The sequence below is a fragment of the Corvus kubaryi genome, unplaced genomic scaffold (genome assembly GCF_017639235.1).
Source record: "Corvus kubaryi isolate FWS band 111438036 unplaced genomic scaffold, C.kubaryi_AGA036_p1.0 split3-37374, whole genome shotgun sequence".
Taxonomy (NCBI): Eukaryota; Metazoa; Chordata; class Aves; order Passeriformes; family Corvidae; genus Corvus; species Corvus kubaryi.
In genome coordinates this window covers 426,422-449,538 of record NW_024582090.1, presented here as the reverse complement: position 1 = coordinate 449,538, position 23,117 = coordinate 426,422, and the positions used below count along the sequence as shown (strand labels likewise).

At 43.8% G+C, this 23,117-nt stretch overlaps 1 protein-coding gene across 3 annotated transcripts in view; it reads left to right on the top strand.

Annotated features, from left to right (window-relative positions):
• Positions 1-22,549, top strand: part of RBM27 (RNA binding motif protein 27) — a 23,104-nt gene extending 555 nt beyond the window's left edge. Inside the window, exons 2-22 of one of the 3 annotated variants that reach the window (XM_042016067.1) lie at positions 2,509-2,627; positions 3,428-3,552; positions 5,330-5,436; positions 6,007-6,197; positions 6,612-6,695; positions 6,998-7,261; positions 7,825-8,058; positions 9,178-9,312; positions 11,280-11,429; positions 13,215-13,362; positions 13,645-13,798; positions 14,943-15,194; positions 15,294-15,422; positions 16,243-16,365; positions 16,867-16,941; positions 17,050-17,214; positions 17,631-17,735; positions 17,829-18,020; positions 18,286-18,372; positions 18,837-18,947; positions 19,562-22,549. In XM_042016067.1, coding sequence (XP_041872001.1) covers positions 2,509-2,627; positions 3,428-3,552; positions 5,330-5,436; positions 6,007-6,197; positions 6,612-6,695; positions 6,998-7,261; positions 7,825-8,058; positions 9,178-9,312; positions 11,280-11,429; positions 13,215-13,362; positions 13,645-13,798; positions 14,943-15,194; positions 15,294-15,422; positions 16,243-16,365; positions 16,867-16,941; positions 17,050-17,214; positions 17,631-17,735; positions 17,829-18,020; positions 18,286-18,372; positions 18,837-18,947; positions 19,562-19,648 — 3,037 coding nt within the window. In that variant the 3' untranslated portion in view covers positions 19,649-22,549. The remainder of the gene's footprint in view (positions 1-2,508; positions 2,628-3,427; positions 3,553-5,329; positions 5,437-6,006; positions 6,198-6,611; positions 6,696-6,997; positions 7,262-7,824; positions 8,059-9,177; positions 9,313-11,279; positions 11,430-13,214; positions 13,363-13,644; positions 13,799-14,942; positions 15,195-15,293; positions 15,423-16,242; positions 16,366-16,866; positions 16,942-17,049; positions 17,215-17,630; positions 17,736-17,828; positions 18,021-18,285; positions 18,373-18,836; positions 18,948-19,561) is intronic. The other 2 variants (XM_042016069.1, XM_042016070.1) reach the window with 2 other exon arrangements.
• The last annotated feature ends 568 nt before the right edge of the window (positions 22,550-23,117 follow it).

The window sequence follows — 23,117 nt, the reverse complement described above, 5'->3', positions numbered from 1 at the left end:
GCTGAGGGAGCTGGAAAGGGGCTCAGGCTGGAGCAAAGGAGGCTCAGGGGGGACCTTGTGGCTCTGCACAAGTCCCTGACAGGAGGGGGCAGCCGGGGGGGTCGGGCTCTGCTGCCAGGGAACAGGGACAGGAGGAGAGGGAACGGCCTCAGGCTGGGCCAGGGCAGGCTCAGGGCGGACAGCAGCAGGAATTTCCCCATGGAAAGGGTGCTCAGGCCTTGGCAGGGGCTGCCCAGGGAGGTTTGGAGTGCCCATCCCTGGAGGTGCCCAAGGAAGACCTGGAGGTGGCACTCAGAGCTCCGGGCTGGGGACAAGGTGGGGATGAGGCATAGCTTGGATTCGATGGGCTGGGAGCTCTTTTCCAACCTCTGTGATTCTGTATGCTCCCAACTGCTGCCCCGGCTGTGCTGTCGACTTCAGTCCCAGCTCTGTCATCTCGGAGAAGAGCCAAGGGCTGCTGCAGGTGCTGACAAAACCGGGAATAATGTTAAAACTGTGGAAACTCTGCATTTACATCATGCTGCTGCCCGCAGTGGGAGTGGGACTGGGATGGAGTCAGCATGGATCCAGGTCATGTCATGCATTTTATGGGTTCTAATAATTTGTCCTGGCTGCAAAGTGGTGCTGGATTTGTGTTCGTCCCAAGCTCTGTGGTGCCTTAACGCATCTGGTGCTGGTGGTGCAGGCACAGCAACGGGTCAGTGGGTCTATCAGGAGAAGCTGCTTGTCAGTGCCTGGCCAGGCTTAGGTCTCCCACAAAGTACAGCTGAGGCCTGTGGGAAGTGTTTTAAATAGGCCTTAGGTCTGCTCAGTTGCCATCGTTAAGTATTAGGCTTTTGAAAGTTCTTCACAACTTTCTTTTTCTCTTGTTACAGTAATGGGTTTCTCTGGTTTTTGGTCAAACCCTGCTGAAGGTCTCTAGACTGGAGAATGCCTCCTGCTCTTGCACTTTCCCTGCCAGCTCCCAGCGTTCCATGGGCATTTGAGCTGCACTGTGGAATGTGAGGCAGAGAATCAAGGAGTTGGCCACTGGGCCCCAACAGTCAGGGACTCTGTAGTGACACTAGAGTGACAATACAGACTGGCTTACCTGGAGGAGTGCACTCACCTTGTGTGCTCCTGCACTGCATGGGGGAATGGGGTGGGGTGCTTGGGAGGGACTAACATAGGGAGGAAGGAAAGGTAATGGTTTTCAAGTGAGGGATTGTCTCCTCTATTTGAAATTGAAGACTTACAGTCAGTAGGTGAGGGCCCCAGTACATCACACACAGTGAATGCATCACATACAGGTTATTTCTCTGTATGTGTAAGAATTGTAAAATCTGTCAATTTGTGGTTTCTTTGTTCTTAATTGCTTCATTTAGCCTGGCTTTCAGTGGAGGTTAGATGTTGTTGCAGGCTATATGGGAGTAGATTGCTGCTTGATTGCTACTCATTGAGGATTTTTATTTCTGTCACCAGTTGCCCTCTGCTTGGCTTTTTTGCCTTTTGCTTGCTTTCTGCATCTTTTTCTTACTTGAGATTGTTTTGAGGTATATGTACTTAGTAATTTTTCTTTCTATTTCTAGAGTTACTGTTCTCAGAAAATACACAATCCCCTCTCTAAATGTTAATTTAAAAAAAAAAAATCTTCCAAGTATTTTAGGTTTCTGCCCCCCAGCTGATATCTGGTGTCTGTACCCTCTGAGACACCAAACCAGGAGCCGCTGCTTAATCACACTGTTGCTCTATTTCATACCTGGAGTGTTTCTAGTAGCTGAATAATGGAATCTAAAGCAATATCCAATTTAAAGATTAGTGATTAAGTATCACTGCACAGAGTTGGTATCTTTAGTCTTTGTGGAGCCAGACAAGGGCGAGGGAGTGTGGAGAGAGAACCTGGGTCAGTAACTGCTCCCCTTTGGGTGTTTTACCAGCGTTAAAAGGTTACTGTAGAATATGGCATGGAAGTATTCTTGATGAGGAATCCCCAGCACACCAGGACAGTCACTGCAGCTGTGCAGAATGTGTCTGTGTGTGTATTGAAAATGGACCTCTGTGGCATTTTCTGAACTACTTTATAACAAGTTTTAATTTTTAAATGCAGTTTAATCCTTCACAGTCCTTGTGCAGTGCCTTCCCTGGTCCGTGCTCTGCTGTGCCTGTAGAGCCATTTGAGGTGTGGTTGCTGGGCTGGGAGGAGGTTCAGCAGCAGTGGTGGCTGCTGAGCTGCCCACGAGTGGGTCTGTCTGGGCAAAAGAAAGGTGGTTTTCCCTCAGCAGAGCTCAGGAAGAGCAGAGAAGTGGCACTTTTGTCAGGTGGGGTTGCGGGGGTCACAAGGCAACTAAAATACTGGGCTGTGGTTGCAAAATGCCCTTTGCTGGCTCCGTGGCCCCAGTGCAGCTGTGCTGGTGCTGGGTGTGAGCCCAGCAGCCCAGGGGTGTTGCAGGAGCTCCTGGGGGCTCTCCAGTGACTGCCCGCCGGGGTCGGCATCCTGCAGCAGCCAAGCACAGTTCTCTCTCTCACTAGATGTGACGCAGACCCCTCAGCCTTGGCCAACTATGTTGTGGCGTTAGTCAAGAAAGACAAGCCCGAGAAGGAGCTGAAGGCTTTCTGTGCTGACCAGCTGGATGTGTTTCTGCAGAAAGGTGTGGTGCTCTGCACAGCCACGGCTGTCTGGGGGCTTTGGCTCTTTGTGGGAGGAGGGAGGGTGATGCACCATTACTGCCTTCAAAATGTTTCTTGGTATCTATTAATATTTCCTACAGAGTTTGAAGGAATAAAGATCTTGTGATTAAAAAAAATAGTAATTGTAAGATGAAGTTGTGTTACTTGGACTTTTCACAGTGGGTGGGAGGAAATGCTCTTAAATAAAAGCAACTTAATTTGAAGTGTCAGTGGTGTAGCCAGAAGCTTCTCTGACAGGTGTTTGGTAACTTCTGAAAACCTGGTCCACGTTAATCCTTCAGGTTGCTGGGAAGCTTCACATGTGGCAATTTGCTTCATAGTCAAGGATTTAAACATCTGAAAGTCTGACACTCACTGGGATGGTTATTGTGCATTTCTTATGACATTGAACTGCTGATGGGGGTGTTGAGAATTATTTATGCTCATAAAAATTGCCCTAAAGAGGCTGCTGAGTGTAGCTGATGGAACTTGTGGATAGCTGTGGACTTGCTCCTCGATCACAGGCTCCAGTTATGCTTGCCCCTTAAAACAGAACTCTCCGTTGCTGTCTTTGATACAGCTGAGGAATTTCTTTCTGTAGATGAACAGCCTCAAGTGCCACAAATTCCAGCTCCTTCAGTGGAGCTAATGCTCATTAGTCTGAGGTGCTGCTGCTGCAAGCAGCCCACCTGGCCAACTGTTGTCAGGGTCTTCTTTGGTAAATGTAACCGAGCATTTAAATGCGTATGTAACAGTATTTTCTTGCGTTCTGTATCCTCAGAAACTTCAGGGTTTGTAGATAAACTTTTTGAAAGTTTGTACACCAAGAGTTACCTTCCTTCTGCTGAGCCCACAAAGGCAGAGGCAAAGGCTGCAGGGCAAGAGAAGGAGGAAGTCAAGGAGGAGGTAATGTTATTTATTCTGCCTGCCTTTTATTTTCAAATTAGCTCTCCTGCATTTGTGAGGCAAAATGTGAAAGAAAAATATATTCTATTGTGACTAATGATCTCCATGATCTCTGTGTGTCCGAAGAGCCATGGAAGGCGATGATTCAAACAAGAACATTTTACATCCCTTTTCATAGTCTACCTTTGATCAAGCACTCAGAAATCCTATTCACAGCTCTGGCAATAGCAGTGGATAATTACTTAAAAGGGTTTGAAAGGGAGAAGCAGCAAAACCATTCCAAAACATTTCCAACTTTGTATATTCTGTGAGGAATGAAAATTCCTTAAAATGTTTTCTGTGATGCTTAAGATCAGTGAAGTATGTCGGCCTCTGTATTGGAATAATTACTTTGGAAAGTCAGGTAAAGTTTGGTTGCCAACAGTTTTCTCTTTTACCTTGATTTTAAGTTCTGTTGGCAAAATTGAAAGCAATCAAGTTTTCAAGAGAAGGTGACAAATAATTACAGAAATTGTCAGTCAGCCAAACCCAGGTCAACCCAAACAAATGCAGGTCCTTATTTACCAGAATGTGATTTGTCAATTGATTTAAATTAAAGTTGCTTTTTACTTTTTTTCCTCTTTTCTGATGTCCTTTTTTATCTGAGGATGTGACACAGAGTTATGACAGTTTATGGAAGTAGCTTTGCTTATGGGAGTTCATAATTTGCCACTATGCAAGACTTTCACTGTAAGAGCTTTCCCCTCCATTCTCAAAGTACTGTCATAGTCTATAGAAAGTCCTTTAGAACTACTGTCAGTTGACTTAACCAGTGCTCTAGTGGGGGCAAAGGAGGAGGTTTGGGGGGCTGGAGGGGAGTGGCAATAAGCAAAAGAAGATATCTAGGACAGCTTTATGGGACAACGTTACAGAATCAGGACATTAATTAGTTATTTTGATAAAGCTCAGTGTATGGTGTGATTCCTGCACATGAAGGCCATGAAATAAACCACATGTAGAATCACAGTGAGGTCAGGGCTGGAGGGGACCCCAGGTACCTTGTGCTAGGAGCAGGGCTGCAGGTGGAGCTGTCCAGAGCCCTGTCAAGCCAAGTCTTGAGTATTTCTACCAGTTCTCTCCCGATAATGCTGTTACAAGGATGTAGGAAGCCTTCCTTTTTGTTTCAATTGGAAAAAAAAGTCTTTTAAAGATTAGTGCGTGTAAACTTTTTACACCAAAATTTAACAGTAACTTACAATAACTTGTAAGCAGTGTGCAATGGCAGAAGTGCAGAATGGGTCAGTGGTTTGCAGTAGTGGTACAGCTGACAGACTTCTGAACCTGCTGTGGTGGAGGCCAGCAAGAAGTGTGACCAGTTCCACCATGGGAGCAGGTTTTTGCCTTAAAGCAGTTATTTAAAATATCAGCTAGTGACTTCCCTACCTGGAGAGGTGACTCCAGACTTTCTGTTTAAAGGTTTGATAAATACCTCACTTGTAGAATTGCTTGTACTAAACAAGGCAGTAGAGTGGAGAGAAATCTTGTCTTTCATGAATCATGTTTAGAAACAAAACATCAAAGTAGTTTTATTTGGGGGCATCTCTTCTGCAGAATAAAAAAGAAAGTTTGAGACCAAAACCCTTCAACAGACTCTTGTGCTTGATTACTTGTAGTGCTTCAGTACTCTGGGCAAGTAATACTTGAGTATTGTTTTATATGGAGTCTTGTCTGTAACGTGAACTATGTTTTGGTGTCATTTTCTTCATTAAAAAAAGTGATACTCGTCCTTGTTTGGTAGTTGTGTGTTAAACAGAGTTTTCAAGAGTCTGTTGAAGAAGAGCGGGAGAGCAGGAAGAAGAAGTATTCCAGTCCCCAGAGGAGCCGTGCAGATTCCAGTGAGCAAAGGTTAGCTTTGAGCCACAATATTAAAATATTCTTCTGTGTTTGCTGTCAATCTTTGGCTGTGACTTTTTACCTTGTAGGTAGTGGTTTTTAATGAAAAATAGGGATTTTCTACTTCCTTTGTCCGTGATAACGTTGAGTGTCTGCTGATCATGTGCATGAGAAGTCTCCACAAGAAGTTGATCTCTTACAAAAAAATGATACTATTCTTCAAATTACAATTCCTAGGAATGTCATCCGTTCCACTGTTTCCCTTGTTACATAAATGAAGAACATTGTTGGGGGCTGGAGGGTCTGGGGGCAGTTGTTCACATCATGCCAGCATCACTTTTAAAGCCTGTTCTGGTTTGAGCATCCTAACTGTCTCACCTTGCCAATTCTTGCTCCTGCTTTCTACAGACCAGTGATTCAGCTTTAAGAGTCTGTACTTGTTTATGTAATTTGTGAAATTCTGACTGGAGTGTTTAACTGCCCAAATGGATGGGAAGGATGAACAGTATCTTTCTGTGTTGCAAACTTGTTTTTTAATTCTGTTGCTCTTTCACTAGCATGGTCTACATCTGTCTTTTCTAGAACCAGAGAGAAAAAGCGGGATGATGGGAAATGGAGGGACTATGACAGGTACTATGATAGGAGTGACTTGTACAGGGAGAAGTCTGGCTGGCGCCGGGGCAGGAGTAAAAGCCGGAGCAAAAGCAGAGGGTTAAGTCGGAGTCGCAGCCGCAGCAGGGGCCGGAGCAAAGACCGGGATGGCAGCAGGAGCGGTGAGTACCCAGGGTGCTGATTCAGGAGAACATCCTCTTGCAGTGACAGGTGTGACTTCTACATTCTGTATGGTCTAGCAGGCAGGAGATGCCCTTGAGAAGTTGGAGCAAATTTTGATAGCTTTGTGCTCTTGAAATTATTAATTAAGATGCTGTTCTTCAGAGTAGAACAATTAAGGGGTTTGTTTTCTTCTTTTTTCCTCTTAATTTATCCACAGGCGTATACCTGTGGGTATCAGTAGGTCGTATTATTGTACTGTGTATTCTGACAAAGCTGTTGATTTTTTTCTTTTTTCCTCCTAAGGATTGAGCTTTCTGCAAGGCAGTGTTTCCCTCTTTCATTTTGTTACTGTGTATTTTTTAGAGAAGGCTTCTTTGCAGTTGCCGGTGGTTACCATATGATTGTTCTTTTAGGGCTAGTTCAGGTCTGTCGGAAAAGTAAGTGGCACAGATTACAGCATTCCACGCACCTTGAGACCGCGTTAGTTAAGGGCAGAGGTAGGTTTGTTGTTTCAGGCTTTTGCCCTTCTTTCTCCTTTAAAAGAGAGCTGTAAACCAGAATGAAATGAGTAGTAGGGGAATGAATGTGCATTTTGCAGAGAAAACTTTGATATTTCTGAAGTTAAACCCCTGTTTGCATTATATTTAGTTATTACTCCATTGGTAAGACTGAGCTCCTTCAAGAACAGTTTAATGTGCAGAATGCTGAGTATTTCAGGAAATGCGTTATCTCTTGCTCATGGCTCTGATGTACAGAGCAAAGCATGAAGACTTTACTCAACTTTATTTTTTTTACACAGAGCACCGAGAGAGAGAGAGATCAAAATACAAGAGTGAAAAAAATGATGTCGAAGGCTCATATAATCCGGTGTCTGCATCTCCCAGTAAATCCTCTGAACAGTATTCCTCCGCACAAGCTATTCCCAATGCTGTAACTGTAGTTGCACCTGCGCACCACCTTGAAAGCACCACAGAGAGCTGGTCAAATTTCTTCAACAATCACAACAATCCCAGTTCATTTGGCAGAAACCCTCCTCCTAAAAGAAGATGTCAAGATTATGATGGTAACTGTTCCTTAGTTTTCAGTTTCATGCCTTATTTCAATGTTTCTGTGACTTGTTTTTCAGGTATTCACTCAATGTGAGCAGCAGGTCACACTGCAGTGGCATGTGATGTGTCCCTTGTATGTAATAGATGCAGAGATGACCTTTGTTGTACTGAAGAAATAACTAGTCTTACTGAAGCAGTTTGCTTATGCTGTGACAATTGCTGGATAAGAACATACGGAGTTTTTTCACAGTTCCCTATGTGCAAGACAAATACCTCAACCACTGGCAGTCCTGGTGCAGATTGCAGTGTGTGTGTGTTTGTGTTTAAAATAAACCACAGTGCTTCTGACTGTGTTTTCCACAGCTTTTATGATGAATGCATGCAAGTTTGTATGCTTTTATGAAAGATTGTTCTGATTTGAATTGTTTTGTGAAACCTTACTTTACAGTGTAATAACATATCAGTGGATTCATGTTTTCTTTAGTAAGAAATTCTATGAAAACCTACAATGTTACAAATCACTGAGAACTCTACTGGGTTTGTTTTCTAACACAACATGAAATGTCCTGTTTTGCAGAGCGAGGCTATTGTGTCCTTGGTGATCTCTGCCAGTTTGATCACGGAAATGATCCTTTAGTAGTAGATGAAGTTTCCTTGCCGAGTATGATCCCGTTCCCGCCGCCGCCGCCGGGGCTGCCGCCGCCACCGGGGATGCTGCTGCCGCCGCTGCCGGGGCCCGTGCGCGGCCTGAGGCTGCCGGTGCCGCAGCCGCACCCGCAGCCCCCGCCGCCCGTCGTGCTGCCTGTCCCGCGTGAGTCACAGCACCGCCGCCGTGGGGCTGGGTTGCGGTTTCTTTGCTAGCCGTGCGCTGGTCAAAATAGTGCCAGAAGAATTCTGAAAGTTCAGCTGGTAGACCGTGATGTTCCTAGCCCTCCAAACTGAATTGAATGGGGCAGGGGGTGGAGTTGGGGATCTTTCAGCTCATGTCAGTGGTAGTTGGTAGTGATTGGATTGGTTACTGACGCTTACTAGCCTTTTTTTTTTTTTTATAATGCAAAAAATGTTGAGATTCAGTCTCCTAGAGATTCTAATAAAGCTCCAGTGTTGGTGCTACATTATCTGCCACTAGAAAGCAATACATTATTGACACATTTAAGACCTTTTTTAGCTCGGCAGTGATCTGAAATATTGAGCCTTTTGTGTTATCTTACTGCATCTTATAAAGACTATGAAATAGCATATTAGGGACATGCTTTCTCTGTTTCAGTGGTGTCTATTCCTGGGACAGAATACATGCTGTCATAATTGTGTCCAATATCAGCAATTTTGGGAGGAGGGATAATTTGATGGAGGATTAACCCTAAAGTTTGTGCGAGCCCTTCAGCAGGTGGAACTGACTTGCTGTGAGAGAACAGACAGTGCTCAGGATGGGCTGTGTAGTGTCATTCAGGGTCCTTTTTGGTCATACAGTCTGTAGGAACGTCTCTATGGTCTATGGGGAAACCGAAGCACAGCCAACTAGAGAAATTCCTTGTCTGGGAATGCCTCTTTCCCTGCAGTTCTTGTTTCAGAACTGCAATCTAAATGCTGCTGATCTGATCTCTTGCTCTGAGCAAGCCTTGGCTCTCCGTGGCAGAGCTGAGGGAGGAGCTGCTGTAGTTAAGCCATCTCTAGCACTAACAAACCTCTGGGGAAGAAAAGGCACTCTCTTTTTTCCTTAAAGCTTTGTCTCTCCTGAGAAAGAGAAAAGGTGTTGGAATCAGAGTAATTTACCTGAATAGGCTTCTCAGTTTGCTGTTAACTGTAGTGGGATTGAAGATATTTGCAGCCCTGACCTTGCTGAAAGCAAGGCATAAACGCAGCATTGAATTGTTTGCACGTTTTGCCTTTGAGCTGTCAGTGTGTGATCTGTTCTGTGGTGTCGTTGTAGGACCACCTTTAACACAGTCCAGCTTGATAAACAGTCGTGACCAGCCGGGGACAAGTGCAGTGCCCAGTCTTGCACCCATAGGAGCAAGGCTGCCTCCTCCTCTGCCCCAGAACCTGCTCTATACAGTGTCAGAACGTAAGCAAATGCCTTTTGGTTTAAATCTGTTTGATGTAAAAATTTAAAATTTTCTCTGTTGATGTGTGATTAGAAATTATGATCTGTCTTCCTCCAATATATACAAATCTAAAAAGAAGTCTGATGGTTCTCCCTGGGTCAGCCCATCATCCATTCTGGTATGGAATGGCAGCAGGGCTCTGTCCTGGTCTGAGGGAGAGCACTGTGGGGAGCTTTGGGTTTCATGTGCTCACAGCAATCAGATTGTTGCATAAGAAATGTTCCTTTCCTCTTCAAGCCATTCACTAGGACATTAGGAGGTGAAAGATGGACCTGCAAACCTGTAATTGCTGTTTAACTTAGGCTTTACTCCTCTCCAGTTTGGACTAATACAGATGAGACCTTTTTTTTTTTCCAGCTGTATATCACAATAGTCTGTACAGTCTTCATAGACATCAGTACTTTTTCTGTTCTTTTTCTGGAATCACCCTGGTTCTAGCTGTCTAAAAGTTGATAGCTTTCACTGGACATGTCCCTCTTCCTTAACAGAGCTCAAAATTTTTACATGTTTTTACAAAGGAAAATAGCAAAATACCTGGAAAGTCCTGATTGCTCAATTTAAATACAACAAAGCTTATTTCTAATGGCATTTCCATGTTCTATATGACCAAAATAAGATAATTAAATGTCATTGTTTTATAATATTCTCATCTTTGTTAACAAAAATATTCTGAATTTTATTCAAAGAGGGGGTCTAGTTCAGTTCATGATCCATGCCATTTTATTTGTGACTTCCATGTTTTTCAAAACTTCAGTCACTCAAATTTCGTATTAGATAATCGTTCAGTTATCCCCAAGTCCTGTTGGGTGTTCAGGTGTCACCATCTGATCCTTTCAGCTCCAGAACTTCTGATGGGTGATTCTGCCTGTCCTAGCTTACAGGGCTTCACAGTAATTCTGTTCTCCAGAACCTCTGTGGAGATTCTCATGTCCTGTTCTTGGACTGTTGTGGTAACAGCTGCTGGTTGCCCTCTTGCAGTCAATCATGTTCTAAATCAGGGAAGAGGAGCTTGTAGTTCAGCTCCTTTGAGGTTAGAGAATGTTCTTGTTTTACAGTTTCAGGCTCTGCTATCTGATTTTAACTGTAGAGTTGTCCTTGTCGCTGCAGAATAAGGAGCTGGGATTTTAGAGGGGTTCATGTCTGTCAGGTTCCCTTGTAGAGGCATTCGTTGTGTTCCCAGATGTACTGTTCCTATGGAGGCTCTTCACAGACTTCATTCATTCTAGTTTTTGTATAGCTTTTCCTTTCTAACAATAAAAAAATGCATTATCCTCAATTTGGACCTTGGGCTGATGATCAATAGGAGTTAATTCTGTCATCTTGTATTCTTGTGGTGACCCCTTCTAATGAAAATGATCATTAGTACCTTAGCTAAGCTAGGCAGCTGATCTCACTCTTACATAAAGAGAATTCAGTAGGTAAGTATTGGTTCCATTACCTCATTTCTCAACTTTCTTTGATTGAAATCATTTAAGTATGTTCTTCACCTAAACTTCTTTTCTGAAGAGAACTAGACTGTTGGGCAGCAAAGGCTGGAAATCTCTTTGCATCTTAGACGCTACAGTATAAATGTCGAAACCAAATCTTGTGTTGTTGCCCTTAAAACACTGCTAGATGTTGTGCACACTGTCACACAGACGCCTCAGGCCTTTCCAGGCAGTGGATCAGCAATACTCTGTATTGTGACCTGTGTGCTTTGGACAAATAGTAGCAAAATAAAAGCCAAAAGAGAATGTGTCCTGATAGGCTAGGCATGAAGATCAGGTGAGGGTTTGCAACGGCTGCACAGGTTGGCTGTACCACCTCTCTTCTCTTCATCCAAAACAACTTCTGACTCTTGGACATCCATGCATTTCCTTAAAGGAAAATTAACCCCGAGTCTTAAACTCACTTGAAAAATTCTGTCATTTCTCTCCTTTTTTTGTAGATACATATGAGCCAGATGGCTATAACCCTGAAGCTCCTAGTATTACCAGTGCTGGTAGATCTCAGTATCGGCAGTTCTTTACGAGAGCACAAATGCAGCGTCCAAATCTAATTGGCCTAACATCTGGGGAGATGGATACAAACCCTCGAGGTAGGAAGGGTTCTGGTCATTGCTGTTGCTATTTTTGTCCAAGACCGTCAACACTTTTCCCCCTTTTCAGGCTGAAAGCACTAGTTTTTCTCACTGATCTAGTGTTTCAGAGCATTTTTTGGACATTCTACCTTTTTTAAGTGCTAATATGCCTGTATTAAAGTCAAAGCAGCCTTTTTGATTAAAAATAAGCACTTGCTTGGGAGTGCTACAAGGGGTTGGTTGTTTGGTTGGGGTTTTATTCCTCTTAAGCCTGTGAAGGCACTTTCCAGGTACTGAGAGCTCCTAGAAAGAAAAATGGTGCCTAAAGATGGCTTTAGCAGCACAGTGTACAGAATGCTTTTGATTAGCCATGGGCACAGAAATGATGATCCAAGTTCCTTGCCCTGGCTGTTGTCATGGTAGTGAAGAAGGGAGCTATCGTGGCATGTTTTGGTGCTTGATGGTCTGACTCTGTCAGCCAGGTGTTCTCTCTGAAATGAACATCACAGGTATCATTCCCATTTCCTAGCCCATGGGAATCCCAGTCTGCGCTTAAATCCTGGCCCCTACGTGAATGGATGTGGGTGCTGTCTCTTAGTGGTGATGTGTACAAAGTATCTTCTAGGGAAGAGAACAAGGCGAGGCTCTTTAAAGAAAGTTTAATTGTAGCAGCAAAACTTTCTTTTTCCCTCATGTTTTTCCTGCCCTGTTTCTTAAAACCAAAGATGTTAAATTTTGGGGTTTGCTGTTATACTTCAGTGTTTCTTACTCAGTAGATAAGAAAGATTTTTTTTTTTTTTTTTTTTTCCTTTTTTTAACTTTCAGTATTTCCTTCCAGCGACTCATCCTGTAAGGAATATGGTTAAATGTTATTGCAGAAATTGCTGTTTGCATCTTAATGACTGTCACAGAGGCAGGGTTGGGGCTTAATTGCTGCCCCACAGGTTCTCTCCGAGAGCCCATCCCAGGGGTAACCAGGGGTGAGTGCTCAGTGGTGGGGCTTCACAGCACTTTTTACTGTCTTTGTCACAGGTGTAAAAGGTTTGCTCTCAGATCACCCTCCAAAGTGGGGATGCCATACCCAGAAATGCCCAGTCTCTGTTCTCACCAGTGTAACCAGCAGAGCCCTGGCTTGCATAAAAGCCATAGAAATTGCTGTATAACTCAGACTTCTTTTTAGGGGTTGAATATTTGGCATTCACAGGAGACTAACACCAAGGGCATTATCTTGAAAAGGTTGCAAATAAATTTCTAGCAAACTGTGTTGGTAGAATTTGCTTCAAACTTTAAATCTAATGTCTTAAAGAGTGTGATAGTTGTGCTTAATTAACAGTTTGTTGCTGAAACCTGGCTGGAGGGCTGGCAGTGGGATAGCAGTGGAAACAACAGGTTCTTGGCTGCTTTTGCCCTGTCAAGGGTTCACCTAGTGAAAGCTGGTTGTTAATTCAGCCCCTGCCCTTGCAGAGCTCTAACCTAAAGCCTGGGGACCCACCTGTGGTTCTTTTCCTCCTTTTCTTTTTTGTTGGGATTTTAGTACCTGAAAGATGGAGTTTTAGCTTTGTTTCTTCAAGCTAATTCGAACCTTAAAGGTCAAAACCCATCCCTCCCAGCTGGACCATGTGGGTTTCCCTCAGGATGTTTAGTTAGGCTAGGGAATGATCTGAATGATTTTGTTCAGAAACAAAACTGGCCAATTTGGTAAAGTCTTCCTAATGTTTATGTTTTTAACCTCAGTTCTGTTTTGCTGTGTGAAAGCTTTTCCATGCATGGTGGAGTAACACAGGCCTTTTTCCTTCCCTCCAGCTGCCAACATTATCATCCAAACTGAACCTCCCATTCCCATTACAAATAACAGCAGCAATGTCACTAGAGTTGTCCTGGAACCAGATAGCAGGAAAAGATCTCCAAGCAGCATGGAATGTCCACCATTGAAGAAGCCCTGGTTGGGAAAGTAAGAATTAGCTGCAGGTCGTTAATTCAAATGTACTCGATTGCTGTTAGTGCTGTGAACATTGCTGTTCACCAGTCTCTGTAATTTGGGATGGTTAAGTCAGAAAATCTGTGTCCACATAGTATGGAGACTAAACGTGGGGTTGGGAGGGAGCTCTTTTGTTAGTGTCTAGAGGGTGTACTTTTTAGGGGAAAAATGCCATTTAGATGTGTGTTAACATTTGCTGCCTTGCTTGGGCACACATGTACTTATCTGAACTCTTCCTGTTCTCCTTTTCTCTAGGCAAGTAAATAACAACCAGAATAAGCCAGGGTTTTTGAAAAAGAATCAGTATACTAATACAAAATTAGAAGTTCGAAAAATCCCACCAGAATTGAACAATATTACACAGCTCAACGAACACTTCAGCAAATTTGGAACTATTGTAAATATTCAGGTAAAAACCAAAGTCCAGTTTTGTCTGTGTGTGGGTCCTTTATTTTCCCTGAAGCATGCTTGAATACTGTATGTTTTCTTTGAGAAATCTTGGTGGAGACAAATTGGGAGAGGAGGTAATCAAGTTCAGAAAAACCTTTTCTTGGTCTACTGTGTATTATTATCTTAATTCTGTAAAACCATATTGGCTTCTGCCTTTATGATGCCTAATTATATTTGGAAGGCTTGCAGGTTTAACAGTGTCTGAATCAACTCAGGTTTTTGAGCAACTTGAGTATAACTTTTGAATGAGATGATCTGACAGTTTGTCTTGTATGATGGTCTTATGGTAATTGATGGTCAGGATTTTGACAAAGGTGCTACAGGAGAGTCTTTATCTGCTTCAGTTTGTTACCACTTGGCATCCTAGAACTGGCTCCAACTCAGTGGCGCCCTTGCCCTGTAAAAGAACAGAAAAAGCACTTTAAAAACATAGTTAAAATAGCATTTAATTTCCATTTATTTTTCTAGATAAAACAGTTGCCTCTCAAATCCTCAGTTAGAGGTCTAAATAAAAGACAGCTATCTGGGAAGCCTCTGTATTTCTTGATCATTTTGTCTTAGGCCAAAAGATATTGTGGTGCTTTCTCACCTGTCTAATGAATAATGCATTTCAAACATGCTATCTCAATCACTACACTAGAAAGTCCAAGATACATTTTTATTGCTGTGATATTAATTTTTAGAGGAAAAATATGCTTATTCAAGACTTGGAGATGCTGCTGCATTGAGGGTGTGGTGAGGCCTTGCACTGTGCACCCTCAGGCAGCACTTGTCCTTCAGGAGACTGGGATAAAGAGCCTTTGGGATACCACAGTGATACCAGACATACCCCAGGGGCAGTGCTCTGAGTACATGATGTTGTTGGTAGAGGAGTCTTATTTATTTATTTATTTATTTAAATGTATATAGACTTTGCTGCAAGTACATGTAATGTCTGCCAAAAGGTACTTCGCTTTAATTGCATAGAATGTCTTACCAGTATTTTGAGCTGTTAATACACTGGATACCCAACTCATCACTGCAGATTATTTGTAGATGGGTTTGCTAATGATTGAAATGTTGTCTTCCTTGGGAAATAATACATTTATGAACTTTTGCTTTAGGTTGCTTTCCAGAACGATCCTGAAGCTGCTCTCATTCAGTACTTGAGTAACGATGAGGCAAGGAAGGCAATTTCCAGCACGGAGGCAGTGCTGAGCAATCGGTTTATCCGGGTGCTGTGGCACAGGGAAAGCGAGCAGCAGCCCCCAGTGCTGCAGCAGCAGCCACCACCCACCCCCCAGGCCCTGCAGCACCTGCAGCAGCAGGCCCTGGCCACACCGCCCGCCGTGACCATGCACAGCAGCCTGTCCAAGGTACGTGCTGGCAGGGAGGTCAGCAGCATTCCCAAGTGACTGCTGCTCCAGAAAAGCAAAGTGTCTAATCTTGGTGTTCTCAAATCTATGGATACGCAGGTGATGAACAAACCCCTGGCATCTGGTGCCTATGTCCTTAACAAAGTCCCAGTGAAAAGGCGCCTTGGAGCAGCGGGTGGGAGCCAGCCTGAGCTGAGCCAGCCCGGGGCTGGGGTGGAGGAGTCTCAGGTATGTTGAGGGTGGACCATGGTTGTGCTCTCAGGTACAACTTTGGCTTGTCAGCCAGGAAGGAACAAGCAAAGAGAACTTGTGAATTGTTCCCGCTTGGTTCTGTTGCTTTTCAGTAATGTTCCACGCAGCCATGGTCAGTCACTTCTTCCTCATTTCATCAACTGTTTATATGAAATAGGGACAATGACTTCAGGAACAAAGTATCAGTGTTTTGAATTGCATAAAATACTTTTGGCAGTGCTTGATAGTGAACAAATCTGACAACCGGTATGTGAGACCAGCCTTTTGTTGACAAATGTAATGGCTTTCCCAGCAATTTTTGAGCTTGTGCTGTGCTTTAACAGCAGTGCTAGAAGCTTATAGAGTATTTGTACCCAGAGTTCAAGCTGATACTGGTCAATTCACACTGATATCGTAGTGCAGCATGTGTTCTGGGCCATGGGGAAGTCCTTTTAAGAAAGGAAGGATGGAGTGGCTTTTGCTGCCTTACTGGATCAGAAAGTGAGATGCTGGGCTGTGACTGCAGAGCTAGTTTCAGATGCAGATCGTCGCCTTCAGCAGTGTCCTAGTGGGAATCGGGATGCAAAGGGAGTCTGCCATGGAGAAGGAAAGACAGTATCTTTGGCAGAAATCCTTTTAACTGAACTGATGTCTTTATCCATGTGTTTTAATTGCCTTGGTCTTTCTGCCTCATTGCACAAATCTGTGCATTCATGTTGGTGTTTCAGGGATCCTCTGAAGTTCCCTGCTCGTATATCACAGTCAACTTAAACTATACCATATTTTATACATATAGTGTGTGTTTTTACTATTTCAGATATTTCCTACTTCTACAAGCCACTCAAAAATGCTTTACAGTTCTCCAAACTTGAAGACAACTCTGAAGTCTGGTGCAGGGTCTAAACCTCATGATGTGCAAGAAGCTCTTAAAAAAAAACAGGTACTTAATGACTGATGGCTGACTGACAGTGTAGCAAGCAAAGTGCTTTAAATGCAAGGTTTGATGAGCACCTGAAACCTCAGCTACTGCTGTACAGCTTTATATGTGGGTGTGGAGTTGGTCATTGTTACGGGACGGTTTGGAAACACGCACTGGGGCTAATCATGTGTGCAGTGTCCTTTTGGGGTGTCCTACTCAACACACTTGGCCATGTTGGGTTTTCTGAGTTTAATCTCTGCAGGTCTGAGACATTTGAATAACAGTGCACAGTATGTTTCTTAAGAGGTGTCTGAAGGGGGAAAAATGTTAGTAAAGTACCTTACAGCAGGAAATTAGCAGCTTTTTATTGAATCAGCTGCACTTCAGACTTGTGCTTTTTGCAGACAGTACTTTTTGTTGTGGACTTCACTTCCATAGCTTGAAGAGGATAATAGGATCTGTATGAGTACATATAATGCTAGACTGCTTTTTACTGATGGAAAGAATTTTCTCCTTATCTAGGAGGCAATGAAACTCCAGCAAGATATGAGGAAAAAGAAGCAGGAGATGTTAGAAAAACAAATAGAATGCCAGAAGGTAAGTCTGGGATGTGGCTAGTAAATACATTTTGATTTTGTAGATACCTGTCTGTTCAGGGCTTTTTTTCCTGGAATTTTATGTTCCTGTTCTTTTATTATTGTGTAGATGTTGATATCCAAGCTGGAGAAAAACAAGGCCATGAAACCAGAAGAGAGAGCAGAAATTATGAAGACTTTAAAAGAACTAACAGGAAAAATATCTCAGCTAAAGGATGAATTGAAAACCTCATCTACAACCTCCACACCATCCAAACTGAAGTCCAAGACAGAGGTACTTAGTGTGCAACACACTTGCCTACTTGGTTTTTGTAACTGTTTTTAATAATGTCTTAAAAATGCAGCAGCATCAGATCAAAACACTTATGAGCAACATTGTAATGGGAGCGATAACCACTGGCAAACAAGCCATGGTTGAAGGAACTCCATGACCTAGTTTTGCTTGTAGCTCATTCATGCTTGTTCCAGTTCTAAAGCAGAGAATTCTGGGCCCTTCAAGAAATGGGGGGACCACACACACACAGAGGCAATTAAAACAAACTGAATTTAGAGGAAAGCATGGCTATCATGTCCTGATCTGTCTGTATCATTTACACAAAGGTATTGCTGAAGTGGAATAAAACATTACAAGTAGGTGTTACAGTTCTGCCCTTTCCTTCTGTTTTCTTTTCCCACCTCCTTCTCTCCCAGGCACAGAAGGAACTGTTGGACGCAGAGCTGGACTTCCATAAGAGACTGTCCTCTGGAGAGGACACGACTGAACTGCGGAAAAAGCTCAATCAGTTACAGGTGGAGGTGAGCTGGTCTGCACTGCTGCTGTTAATGAATTGATGAATTCTGGGGGTTTCAGATCCTCTCACTGTGGGGATGGCTGTGTTCTTTCCCCAGGCTGCTCGGTTAGGAATCTTGCCTGTTGGTCGAGGAAAGACAGCGCCAGCCCAAGGCAGAGGCCGGGGCCGGGGCCGTGGGGGCAGAGGACGGGGAATGTTGAACCACATGGTGGTGGATCATCGGCCCAAAGCACTCACCGTGGGAGGCTTCGTTGAAGAGGAAAAAGATGAATTGTTACAGCACTTCTCTGTAAGTGTGACCTGTAAATCACTATACGTTTCTTTTCCTGCTGTAAAATCAAGCTTCTCTTAGAATAGCAATAAATCTGAGCTTTTGCCTAAAAATAGAAGTGCTGCAATGTTGCTGGCTGATGCAGCTGGGAGTCCTCTGGCTCTCACTTTTCTGTCCAAAAAATCAGATTTCAGTGTCACTTCAGTACACTGCAATTGTACCACATGATTATGGAGGTGGAGGAGAACATTACTGCCGGTCCTAATGAACTTTACCCTCACAGAAATTTGGAGATATCGAAGACCTTCAAGAAGAGGATTCCCCATTAAGTGTTGTTGTAACTTTTAAGTCCCGCTCAGAAGCTGAGAATGTAAGTAGAATCGTGGATATTTTTTTTTTTCCACACATCTAAGATAAGAGGTTTTAATTACTTGTGTCTACCTTTGTATTTTAAAATTTCAGAGGCTTTGATCCCCCAGTTTGAGCTTGATAGTGTTTGGTGCTGCTGCCGGTAGTGCCACTGAAGGGGAAGTACCTCCTGGTTATCTGAGCAGTGACACAGGGCTTTCCCTGATAAAGCTGCGTGTCCCTGGCAGTTCAGAGCCCTGCTCATCCTCTCACAGTGCCGGGGCAGGAGCAGGATTTGGCAGATTTGGGTGTAGCTGGAGTTGCTTTTGGAACAGTGAAGTGGGTCATTGTGGTTTATATATTTGAGATCCTCAAACCACAGATTTGAGATCTGTACTACGTGCACTGGGTCTGGCTTGTTGCTGGTGTTAAAAGTTCTGCACTTGATCCTCTCTCTGAAAATCTGTTGGTTTAAACACAACTCAGGCTGCTAACCAGGGATCCCGGTTCAAGGACCGACGGCTCCAGATCTCGTGGCACAAACCCAAGGTACCTTCTGTGTCCACAGAAGTAGAGGAAGAGGAGTCCAAGGAAGAGGTATGAAGATCTCTTAATAACCTTATCATTCTTACTGGACTCTAATGGTTGAGAACTCATAGGATACAGTTTCCTGTGCGCTGAAGAAATTTCATAAAATATGTTTTTACAAACCAGTAACTGAACTGGTTTTGAGTAGTCAGGTACATTGTAAAACAGAGAAAATGGGAAGAAAAAAAAAGACACTTTGTGGATGGGCTGTAATTTGTCAATGATGTAAACAAGCCTCAGATTCTGTATGTGCAGGCTGCAAAGCCTTTTACTCCTCACTCTTAGTGCTTTACTGTAGGAGAAGTTGTGTGTTCTTCCCTGTAATTCACCTTAACACCTTAAGCTTTTAAAGATTATTTTGTTGTGGCACTTAACAGAAACCTTGTCTGGGAGAGGGTGAGTGGCGGTTTATTCCTGCTTCCTCTGAAGCTTTGCTCTCTTTCTCTTTCCTGATATGAGGCTGCTGTTCTTCCCCTAAAAGTGATGGGATGTGATTGTTTGTGTTTGTGGGACACGCGGTAATACCCAAACCAGATACCAGTACAGCTGGTGCTGTGTGCTGTGATGTGTCCCTGGGCATAGCTTGGAACTTGTGTCTAAAAGTTCATTTTTTCTTCCTCCAGGAGACTGAAACCTCAGATTTATTTTTGCACGAAGATGATGATGATGATGATGAAGATGAGGATGAATCCCGTTCTTGGAGAAGATGAAACTTGATGTTCGAAATGTATAATTTTAGGAATATAGTTCAAACTACATCTTTTAAACGTTTATTTAAGGAAGTTGATGAGCCAAAAAAAGCTTTACTTTCTTTTTCAAACCACAAGATTTACCATGAGCAGTTTGGTATGAAAACATTTGGGACACAGAGCTGTGAGACTGAGCTAGCCAAAGGCCCAGGAACTTCTTACAGGATTATCAAGCTCACCAGGGTGGTGATTTTTTTCTATTTAAGAAGGATAAAAAGGGGGGGGGGGGGGTAAGGGGGGGGGAGTTGGAAATCAGTATTTTCTTGTCCTCTTTTTGTGTCACCTGTATTACCTTGTTTTGGGTTTTTTATAATGTGATTGATTTGTTAGTTTATAATTGAAAAGATATTACAGGTTTTATTTAGCAATATTATGGGGTTAGGGGAAAGACAAACTTTCATTAAATATTATGAAAGAAAAAACTGGCCTCATTTGCTCGTTGAAAAAAGGTAGCATTTTGTTTCCTGTGGAGTCTCATGTTGTAGGAATTATTTGTTGCTAGATTCTTAAATCATTTACTTCAGTATGTTTGACAGCCACATAGTCTCTATGTTGTGCTGCTTTTTGTGAGAGGAGGTGGAAGAAACAATTTAACAGGGTATTGTTATAACATTGTCCAGTTCACTCTGTTTCTCCAAATTCTGCTTCACAGAAAACATCAGCAGGGACACACACACTGGAGTGGATTTGCACTCCTTCTTGATTTCCTTCTGTCATTTCAGTGTAAGGCTCAGTGTAAGTCAGGCTGTTCATTGCATTTCAGTATTTGTGAGCAGGAATGGAAGGAGTTCCAGTCTTCCTCGAAAGCAGCTAAGCTGGCTCCTGTCTACCAGCCAGGAGCAACTCTCCTCCTCTCCCTGTTCCCAGCCATGTTCCAGGCAGAGCCCTGAGGTGTTCAGAGCAGGGTGGGTTTCAGCCCATAGGACTGGGGTGTCCTGCTTAGCCTGGCCCCAAACCAGGGTCCAGTGCCCCAAGGGTGTTGTGAGCTGGGTCTCCAGGGGGTGTCCCTCATGGCCCAGGGCAGTTCTTTCAGGCGTGTTGAGCTGAACCCCGTCGCGTGCTCCATTGCCTCGCTGCTGTCCGTACCCCCGGCAGGGCTGGGCGCTGACGGCACACGGGGAGCCAGGGGCTGGGTGCCCGAGCCAGGGGCTGGGTGCCCGAGCCAGGGGCTGGGTGCCCGAGCCAGGGGCTGGGCCAGCTCTGGGCTCTGTGGCTCTCAGCCGGGGCACCCAGCAGCACCTTCCCTGACTGCCCACTTGCCCTGGGCACTCCTCAGTAATTTGATGTGCGTTTTTACACAAAATCAACACCATGTCCATGCACAGCACTCTTCTCTCTCAAATGATTGCCAGAGTAGTCCCCAGTAATTCCTGACTGAAGGACAGTATCTACCAAACCCTTCACCTGCCTGTGGCTCTGAATGTGGCTAGGGGAAAGTGCTGAGCACTCTTTGGGGTCACAGCCCTGCTGCCTCCATCCTTGTGCTGTGGTGGGGTATCCAACTCGTGTAATGTCTTGTCAACTGAAGGGAATGTCTCCAGTATTCTGTCTCTTTCCAGACCTCCCCTCTTGTTAGAATTAGGACTGTCCTGCTAATGCTGAGGCTAAATTCCAGGCATGAAGAAATGGAGGGGAAACCTACCCTACATATTTACAAGAATGTCTTGCTCTTCTCCCATGATCTCTAAGGGTTTTAATGTCTGTGGCACAGTGTGTATCTTGAGAAGTCCATTGCGGCAAACATGTCCAAGTCCTGACAAAAAATGAGAGAGGGATCAAAAGGATTTATATATTTTTTTGTACAGAGGTTTTTCTTAAACTGTATAATTTTGTAAATATTTTGCTTTTTTTGTGTACTAAAATTACCGGCGTATAGATTTCAATAAGAATTGTTGTATTTTTGTATTTGGAAAATGAAAATTACAGTGGATTAATCTGTAAGAAAAATTGCAGTAGCCTTTGACACACACAGAATGGATTCCTTTTCATATGGTTTTAGCTCTAAAGTGACATTGGGGTGGCACCTCTGTCCAGGGGCGTGGGTGAGGGAGCAAGGGCCATCTTTGAGAGCTTCCTACAATTACTTTTTACCCTCACAGTACCCCTGGCAGGCTGGCCTGAGTCCCGGGTGCCATCCCAAGGGTGGCTGCTGCCCAGGGGGCTGGAAGTGCCCCCCAGCCTGGCTGTACCCAGGGGGTAGAGGGACCACATCTGGCGCTGGGGGCTGGAGGAGGAGGAGGGGAGCTGTGTGAAACTGGTCTGCCTTTTGACAAAGCTTATGGACCCCCTTATATTTTAGGGCATGCTGGGTATCTCTTGGAGTGGTTTGGCTTGGATTCTGTGTTTCCATAGTCAGCTAGGGCAGTACAGCTGAGTTTATTTCATGGTGATGCTTTACTGGGAAATTCACCTGTTCCTTGGGTGAAACACAACCCACAGGGTCCCTGTGTGCCCCAGCCAAGTGTACCAGCTTGAGCTGGGGGACAGACACTGAAGGAGGATGGGATGGGGAAAGGAAGTCACTGTGGAAAGAATTCCCTCCCTTTCCTTGCTGAATTAACCTCAGCAAAATAAACAAAACCACGTCATCAAATCTGAAACCAGGCACCTGCTTAGGAAAGCACCACTTTAACAAAATCATGTGAAAAGGAACAAAAGCTCCTCTTGGTGTATAGTAACCTTGTACTATAGTTTTTACAGATTGTGAACTTGTGTAATAGGATGATAGCAGATATTGTTGAATTTCTAATTGTTTATACATTAAAATTCATATATGTAATGTTTGTTTTATTGATTACAAGCCAAATTTCTAAGATGCATGTTGACTTTTTTGCAATAAAGTTCTACTATGGAATGGTTCAAGATTTAGAAAAGACAAAATTCTAACTGAAATAAATTGGAAGGAGAACCATTCAAAAAAACTACAACTCTCAGAAAAAGAGCATTATCACTTCTCTGGGGGGAAGTGGGTGTGTGAAGGGGGATTTATGCGTGTGTAACGTGTGCAGGTTTTGTTTATGCCAGAGCTGAGAGATAAATCTTTCAAGTGTCTCAGTGCTCTGGAACAGAACGAGTTAAGACAGGTAAATGGATGGGGGAGGAGACAGGGTGGAGGGAGTCCAGTAAAGGCTGTTTGACATTTGTGGGGGTCTCAAAGTTTAACAGAAACTGGAGGAAGTTGTACAGTCTGGGGTGGGTTCCCAATCTCCTACAGGTTTGCAGCGCTCTGGCGTATTGTGGAGGACACACCTGCCACTTCTGACTCCTTTGTAGATTGGGGTGAAAACTAATTTATTCTATTATTACCTTTATTCTGGGTCTTTGCCCCTTTCCACAGTTCCTGTTATTCCCTCCTGCAGCCCCTCCCTGTACCTGCTGTGTCCAGGTGCTGGAGGATGATACAAAACCTGTGTTTCTCTTCTGTGCTGCT